The 9,343-nt window shown below is 38.5% G+C and overlaps 1 protein-coding gene across 1 annotated transcript; it reads left to right on the plus strand.

The window, feature by feature from the left end:
- The first annotated feature begins 7,340 nt into the window (after positions 1 to 7,340).
- On the plus strand, positions 7,341 to 8,012 carry LOC135497710 (uncharacterized protein F54H12.2-like). The gene has a single exon (XM_064787544.1). It carries the CDS (start codon positions 7,341 to 7,343, stop codon positions 8,010 to 8,012), a length of 672 nt encoding a protein of 223 aa, XP_064643614.1.
- The last annotated feature ends 1,331 nt before the right edge of the window (positions 8,013 to 9,343 follow it).

The following is a 9,343-nucleotide window of genomic DNA, read 5'->3' on the forward strand; positions in this document are numbered from 1 at the left end:
GCGGATTAATATCTTTCGAACGGAAGGATAAAGGGAAATATAGATCTTTTACACTTTTTAGGTTGTCATTTAGAGAGGACAACAATTTAATGCATTTGACAAGAGTTCCAGGTTTCGAAGTGCGGTGCCCAGCTCGCAATAACCCATATCCAATATTAGCAATCAGTTCAAATGGAATGCTTTTCTCTCGCAAACATTTCATCGGCGTGAAACCAATAGTAGTTGATCACTTCCGCATGATGCCTGGACATGACTGATCCTATTCAAGTTGCAATATGCATTAGGTGCCAAGCAGAACATCTATTAAACCAAGTATTGATTGAAATTAAACATCTAACAAGTGTTAGCAAGACCTATACGAACAAAGTGATACCTCTCTCATCGTTATACTTATGGCAAGCGGAGTGTCCAGTAATTAAAAAAACCTAGATTTATTAAAAAAAACAGGTTTTTTGCCTAATAAACTAAGTTTATTTGGAAAAAAATATAGTTTTTTTTAAAACAACCTTGTTGGTTAGTTAATAAATCGAGTTTCTTTAATAAAACCAAGTTTTTTTACTTTCTTTCCTAATAAAGTAGGTTTTTTAACAGAAACTAACATTTATGCTGAAAAACCTTGTTTATTACCTAAAAAACTTGGTTTTTTTTACCACATAATCGTATAAAATATAAGTTTCTGTACAGAAATGTCCATTTATTCAATAAAACAAGGTTTATTACCAAAACAACCTAGTTTATTCAAAAAAACTAAGTTTATTACTGATAAACCTAATTTTTTTTAAAAACCAGGTTTATTAGAAAACTTACATTTTAAAACCTCGATCCTACCTACATTGAGTTATCTGGATGAGGTTAGGGTCTCACTAACTAGCTTACAGAGTGCAGTGCAGTGCAGCATTAGTACCACGTGGTGCCGAGGTTGCCCATTCTCGTCCCGATAACATCGCGGATTTGTGTACATGGGGCGAGGTAGAAAATACAAGTTTCTCGATAGAAAGTAGGTTTTTGCACGCCGTTTGTCCAGTTATTCAAAACAACCTACATTTTTACAATAAAACCAGGTTTTATTGCAACAAACTAAATTGTTTTGTATAAAACCAAGTTTTTTACGTAAAAAAGGTAGCTTTATTAGCCATTTGTCCAGTTATTGTTAATAAACCAAGATTCTTTCCTATAAAACTAAGTTTATTACCACTGGATGAAAAACTTACATTTTAGGGAATAAAATCAAGTTTATTTGTTAAACTTGACATTTGTGGATAGAAACAAGGTTTATTAGGTAAAAATTTGGTTTTATTAAAGAAACTCAGTTTATTAGCTAATAAACAAGGTTGTTTAAAAAAACCTATATTTTTTCCAAATAAACTTAGTTTATTAGGTAAAAAACCAGGTTTTTTGAATAAATTTAGGTTTTTTTAATTACTGGACACTCCGCTTGCCATATATACTTGCTAAGAAAACTGAGCAACTTCGATTTTTGTGAAGGGCTAAACTATGCTTATTTATTGATCACGTCAATTTATTTTTTTTTAGCCTGACTAACACATTTTGTTTGCGAAGAATACTTAGCACGGGGTTTCAATAAAATACTTCACTAGGCAGAAGCAATCCGATAAGTTCAACGGATGTTGAATTTATTCTCAAAATTAGAACTAGTTGCTCGTTTATCTGCCAATAGATACAGAGTGTTAACCATTCTTCTTTAATTCATACTTGGTGATACGTGTTTCTTCTTGTGCTTTGGCATCCATTGGACGTTCAGAAGCTCGTTGAATGGGCTTAAGTACAATGGATATCAAGCAGATTTAGATTTATAAGTCTGGGTGGATTTTTTCATCAAAGGTAAACGAGATGTTAGTCTCTTTTTGGCTCGTCGGAGGGGAGTCTCTATGATAACGCAGTATCCGTCGTCAGTCTTCATCGTCTTCTAACATTTTAATGTTAAGACTTATCAGTAGTAGGTATAATGTCCCTTACAACGCCCAAAATCCGAGGCCCGAAGTCCGAGGGTCCCGGGGCGTTGAAAGGTGCATCCTTCGACGCCCGCGACAAATGCCCTCCCGTGATATTGTGCTTGAAGAATTTTTTCCGCGCTTCGTGTGAGCACTCAAAATTTCGGCGCCTACCGTCTGCGCTGTCCACGGGAGGGCATTCGTCGCGTAGCAGAGTACAAGCAGCCCGATGCCGCAACGAGCACAGATTAATGTGCACTCTTATTCGCGCTCCTCCTGAGGTTTTACGGGCTGCTGTCACAAGCCGAGCGGAGCGAAGAGTGTGGATCAATTAGGGTCTCCACCATCGGGGAAGTCTGTTCGGGGCAAATAGCTTACTGAAGCATTATGTTGCTATAACTGGGATGTTACCAGTCTCTAGGCAATCCTTGTCATCGACTATGCATAGAGACTGCTCATCCGAGCTTAAACTATGACGCGAATTGCCTCGACTCGTCGCCACATTTTAGGGGCCCCGTTTCCTCAATGTCCGTTTAACTCCAAAGCAACAAGGTCTGTCCTCTTCGTCTCGCATGGTGGCCGGGTTTGTATAGCGCGGGAAGAGGAGGACAGGACAACTCTCTTGCGCCACCCTTTTCCTGATGGAAGGGTGGATATTTTGACACGCACATGAAGAAAGAACAACTCATATACGACGTTATTTGTGATATGGAAAAACACTTTTATTTCTAATTTCCAAGTACACATTTTCAAATCTAGAAGAGAAATAGAGACAGAGCAATATTGAACATGACACATTGAAGCGCATCATGCATGTTCGTTTTCCCTTTTTATTTCGTTGCTCCTTCTCTGGAGTGGGAACTCTCAGTGGCAATCTCTAACATGATCTTATAAACAACTGAGAAAAAGGGAATTTTAGCAGCGAACACTTTCTTAATTTCAAAACGTGTCTTCACTTAGCGGCACCCTTGTGGTTTGTCTATCAATACAATTCAATTCAATTTATTTCAACTGATTTTTAGGCCACATTTTTTGCAGCATGAAAATATAGACACATACAGCGGAATAATACAATAGGAAGACACGATGATACTTATGTACATAATAATACACATACACTAACGCCTCTGCTCTTTTACTTTTTGCAGATACGTGGCCGATAAATTTCGTAAAATTTCATAACGTTTTGTAGACATGATATTGATAAATAATGATAGAACGGTTGGTCGTACAAATGCAAATACAAGACATATAAATCTTGTATCAATCGTAACCAGTATTTCTGAATCTTGGCTTTGCAATAGGAAAATACTTACGGCGGCCGCAATCTCCAAAGCCGCAGTATTATGGGCCTTTGTTGAAACATTCATAAAACGCTTGCATGCACAATAGTGTACTCATTCAATTGAGGTGAACTCCTCATGGCCCCATAAGTCAAGATTGGGGATATCTTTGTGTCAAAGATCTTAAAGAATAAACGATTCGACAGCTCACAAAACAATCTCTAATGAGCGAAGACATTGGGCAACTGCTCTCTTGCCTTTCTCTGCTACATGATACAAACAAGAGCATGTGTCTTTCTAATAGACAGACAACAGGAGCGATTGCTTTTCACTCATATACCAGTATTCATATGTTCAAAGTACAGGCTATATAATTCATTTACAAAAAATATATACAACAACAGCAACAGTGATCCCGGTGTGGCGGGGATAGTAGTCCTAGGGCTGATAGTCCGTGTAACAATAGCCCGCATTGCTAAATGTTTTTGTTAGGGTTAGCGGTACAATAGATCATGCTGCTTAATTGGTCAAATACAATGCTACCGGACTATGACTCCAGGGGGACTATATCCGCTGTCACACCGGCAGTGACCCTCTAAAATTTACGGCATCGCCTATTATTGGAAGCAGGAATATCTGTCCAATGCATGTTACCGCACGGAAGGATAATTAAGTGGGCGATACAGTCTGTTTCGTTGCAAATGTTGTTTTCTTATCGAAGAGTTAGTTTGTTTTAAGCTGCGCGCGGTTGTCTTATTTGCGTATTTCTATGCCAAATATTTTTGTAAAGGTAAAATTCATACCGTGCTAGTGTCATTCTTTCTGGTATGTGCTGTGGGGTTTTTTTTCGCGCTCAAAGGAATACAGTATTCACGCGGATCGTAGATGACATGAATGGAGCTTTTCTTGCAAGATGTTTTTAAAGGAGCCCTTCTCCTCCCTGTTTTCGTTAAAAGCCATTGTTTTTTTCTTGCCCCCACGTCCTTTTCCAAATGGCTTTCCGCTAAACGGTTTGATAGCTTCTGTCAAAACAGGCAAACAGTGCATTAGACAGCCCTTACAACTTTGCAAAGATGTGGTTTTTTGGTCGAGGGAACAGTGAAATTTTGTCATGGCTTCTTCATTTTTTTTCATGCCCGCAATAAAAGTCTCGACAGCTTTTTCTTCCCGCGCCATGAGTTTGTCTACAGAGGCCTTTCGTGAAACTAAATCCTTGTGGTATTTTTCGCATTTTTCAGCCCAAGGTTTTATCTTTTCCAAAGCGACCTTTTGTTTTTCGTGGACAGAACAAATGTTTACAAAATCTTCAATAATGTGATGATATTTTAATCTATTCTTTTTCGACTCAAATATTGGACGAAGATATTTTTGTGCGAAGGCTTTTTCATCGCCTGAACAACATTCATGAGCGGAAGCTCCAGCTTGTCGGGGGGTTATATCATTGAAGGCAAGTTGTTTGTTTAGCTGGTTACGTAAAGTGATAACATCCTGTTCTACATTATACGCTTTCGGAAAAAGAGACCCACTCGATAGGGATAATTTTTCGACTGCATGTGCACCCGAGGCCCCCCGGCTTGCTACTCCATCCGATTCGGTTTCGGAAGCAGTTTCCACGCCGTCACTGGACAAGTTCAAATCGGCATCGAAGCTAACAGCGCCGCGTTCTTCTTTCTCATTTTCAATAGAACATATTTTTTTGTGCGCAATGGCATTGCCTGTATCATCAATAAAACAACTATCTGCCTTTCGTTTTTTGTTCTCAGAAAGAATGTTTTCAATCTGATTCGAAGTTCTATTGAAGCCATCATCAATTGCTTCAATCACACTCTCTTCCTCGCTATCATACTCATCACTACTGCATTCTAAACTAGTTTTCATGACTTTCACAACATCATTTGGGGCAATAGAAATATTTAAACTGGCCTCTGCTTTCAAAGGACTAGCCCCTCCCCTAATCGAACCTCCAAAATGATAACATGATATTTGAATGGTAAAATCGCCCAGAGTATCGATGATGATCTTAATCAGCTTCATCCATGAAGGACGTTCTGACGAGTCAAACTGTTTGAGCGTTTTTTGAATGCATTTTGTAAATCTTATGAACTTTTCTTCTGATGGCTCTATAGCCGCGACTATTTTTGCAATGATATCCTCAATCAATTCTGTCATGATGTTTCTGTCATCATCAAAAGCAAATGAATTTGTCTGTGATCATCCGAGAGACCTCGTCTGTTGGCAATTTCAATTCATGATGAACCAGATTTTCTTCCAAGAATTCGAAGACAATTCTTGTTTTCTCCGCCAAAAGCTCAATTTTAGTAAAAACAAAAGTACATCGAGAGGTATAAAACTGAAAATGAGCTCCTGCGTCTCTGAATTTCAGACCACGCATGGACGGCTTTTCCGTTGCCTCCGAATCTAATTTAACAAGCGGTCTTTCACCCCTGTCTGCCTCGGGTGCAAAAAACGAATCGATAAAATATAGTAGCGACTGTACGTCGCGTTGTCTCAAACAAGAAGTTGACGCACTGCTTGGAAAATTACCTTGAATAATAATAATTCTCCCTTTGAATTTAAGCTTTCGTCTTGGCGGCCGTGGTGTCAAACACGAATGTATTTCTTTCAAAATGTGTTCATAAAGTTTCTTGAAATTTTCGCTTTCAAGCCAAGCGCCTATATTTTTCGCAGATGCAAAGTAATGTGTGATTTCTTACTAACCCGGTAGGAAATGTCAGTAAAACGTCGCGTAACATAACCGTCTTTAACTGTTTGGAAATATTTTTTGGAAAAGTGATAGATTTCAAACTTGCATTTTTCAAAAAATGAAGACTCTATAAGGTCAAAGTGAAATATGACCTGTTTGATGGAACTTACTATTGTATCACTCATTCAGCTTTATGGGGGTTATGGAAGAAACTTAAGTTTTTTTCTAGCGCGTGCACGGGCATACAGTTGTTGTTGCATATACTTTTTATGAATGATTATATACTGTACTTACAAATACTCAGTCTTACATGTAATTCCCTTTAGAATTCCTGAAGTCATAAACACTAGTAAATGAAACAGTAGTAGTACACAGTCACGCTCCAAACGTTGAATGATATATTGAGGCTATACTGTGTGTGTATGAGAAAACACCAGGTCGAGCTGTCTGGAAAGAGAAAAACGAGGGTTGACGTTAGTTTGCTGTCAGAGAATATCGCTTCCGATCATGTAAAGTAATGTGTAATTTTTTACTAACCCAGTAGGAAATGTCAGTAAAACCTCGTGTAACATAAGCGCTTTTACTGTCTGGAAATATTTTTCAAAAATGAAGGCTCTATAAGGTCATAGTGAAATATAACCTGTTTTAAGGAACTAAGTATTGTACCGCGTTCACGTGCATACAGTTGCTGTTGTTATACTTTTTATGAATGAATATATATGTACTTACAAATACTCCTACATGTAATTCCCTTTTGAATATTCCTGTACACTCATGCTTCATCTGTTGAATGATTTTGTGAAAACATCAGGTCGCGCTGTCTGGGAAGAGAAAAACGAGGGTTGATGTTAGTTTGCTGTCTGAGAATATCGCTTACGATCATGTATCACACGCTTTTGTTCCAACGACGTGCTCTTTGCTTTTTACTTCACATGATCAGGAATTGATGTAATGAGACAGGCTAAGTACAGCGTATCCTTGTCGCATTGTATGAATAATCAGCATTAGCGCTTGTCTATTTTGTTGAGATGTTATTCTGAAAAATTAAATAGAAAGGATATGATGAGTTGAAAAACAAATAAAAGCCTTTCGTTTAGTAGAGGCAGTATTTTTGTGTGTCCTTGTGAGTAACCAAATAGGCCTACCTTTTAATCGGGCGGGCAGCAAGAGCTGTTGGTATCTGCATGGCGTTGGAAGAGAAATATGGGGTCGCATGTTATTTCATTTCCCAAAGGAGAGATGGTTATCATTGTCGAATCAAAATCATACTGAGTCGACAGCAGTAAAACGGTAGAATGCCTGGGGCAGATTCACAACGAATTCTTTGCGCAGAAAAAATTAATTCTGAGTCAAGTAAAACTGACGGTAAGATTGGTGAGACAAGACCCCAGTTTTGTCTTAATGGCCAAGGATAACACCCAGGAGTACACGATTAGTTTGGAGGAAGCGATTTTGAAAATCGATATCAAAACTATTGCCGAACATGTTCGCCTTAGCCAGGAGGAACGTCTTTTGCAAGGACCCGCCAAATATCCCGTAACATCGGTTCAAATGAAGTTTTATACACGTGGCACCAACCGTTCGGATTCGTCAGAAAATAATTTGTTACAGGGTCGTTTACCGGGAAGAATCGTCGTAGGATTGGTGGAGTCCGACGCTTTCAACGGAACGCTGGACAAGAACCCGTTCAACTTTCAACACTTCAATTTGTCGAGTATTACGTTGCGACAAAACCGAACGCCAGTACCGTTTGAAACGATTAAACTCGATTACGGCAACGATCAGTTCCTACCCGGTTACTTCACGGTATTACACGGAACTAACGTTTGGGGAACTGACCAGGGAATAAGTATAAACGCGAACGAGGATTATCCGAAAGGATACGCTCTCTACGTCTTCAACCTGTTAGCAGATTCAAACGGTTCCAATTTCAACTTGCTACGTGAAGGAAACATAAGTCTTGACATTCGTTTGAAAGAACCAGCCGATAAGAGTATAACTATTGTAGTTTATATGGAATTCGACGCTATTGTGGAAATTGACAACAATCGCACAGTCACCTTCAATGAATAATAAGGAAATCGATCGTCTTCTCAAACGACATTTGGAAACACGAACAACCTTCGTTGAAGTTTGCGCGGCTGATACACTGCCGTTAGAGCCAAGAGACAGAAAACAATACGTTGTGAATACGGACATCGCTTCCGGTCCAGGCAAACATTGGATTGGCTTTTACATTTCTCCAAATCAAATACCCGAATGTTATGATCCGTACGGCTTTTTGCCAGCTGTATCAACATTCTACGATTTCTAGGCACAAGAAAACATTACAGGCGAAATACACGCATGATCCAAAACCCACTCAGTACAGTTTGTGGACAACACGTTATTTACTATATTTTACAAAAATGTAGAAGCCACACTATGCGGGATAAGTGGACAGTTTTGATAAGAATCGTTTGAACGAAAACGATGAAATGGTGAACAATTTTGTGACAAAAACATTTGCCGCTGATCATAAACTAGTGTTCGATTCCAGTTTTTTCCATTTCCACATCGCAAAAAGCTTAAAAGAGATATTGTATGGGGCAGACTGACAGCATATATAACAAGCACACCATGTATCCATTAATAATGTGTATCTCTTCTTGTAAAATGAATATTATTTGTAGAACTTGTTGGCTGAATGCATGTGAAGACCATACGCGAGCAAGTATAGATTTTTAAATTGAGTTTTTTTTTCTCACGAACTCATTAGCAAGTTCCTAAAAAAAATTATTAACGAATTAGATAGTTGCACGCACGTAGTTTTTAACTGTTTATTTAGAGCTCATCTGAAACCCCGATACAGGTTTCATTGCTTACTATGCAACTTATGTAAATGTCAAAAGAGTAAGACCGATGAAGAAAATGAAATGTTTCTTACCTTTGCTGTTGTGAAGGATGCAGTCGATCAGACGCTAAAATTGTCGCGCTAAAGATCGGGAGATTGTTCCCGCAAAACATCGGAGCGTATTAGGAAAAAGCAACGCCGCATCAGACATCCTTCATTGCTGCATTCTAGACTCAGAATAACAGTAGCTTCATCATCAGTTTCAATATAATGGTGCTTATTAAAACACAAACATATTGAATGCAAATATATATAGGCCATTGTATACTCTTATAGACCTTCATAAGAAAGGTATACTCTTGTATAACAAAGATCAATGGAAAATGCCGACCAACTTTATATTATAAGCATAGCCAACTTGAGACAACTATTTTCATGGCGGGTGAGCTTCTCCCGAAAAACATAGAAAAAATGCGCCATGTACGGCAGGCATCTTCCATTGAGTGTTGATTTTAGAATCGGAATACTGTAGTTTCATGAAAATAACACCACTTCATTAACAGATGGTGTC

Source organism: Lineus longissimus, chromosome 13, assembly GCF_910592395.1.
Source record: "Lineus longissimus chromosome 13, tnLinLong1.2, whole genome shotgun sequence".
NCBI classification, from domain to species: domain Eukaryota; kingdom Metazoa; phylum Nemertea; class Pilidiophora; order Heteronemertea; family Lineidae; genus Lineus; species Lineus longissimus.

Bases quoted from the DNA above. Each gene is read 5' to 3' on its own strand.
- LOC135497710 (XM_064787544.1), top strand. From the start codon at position 7,341: ATGGCCAAGGATAACACCCAGGAGTACACGATTAGTTTGGAGGAAGCG.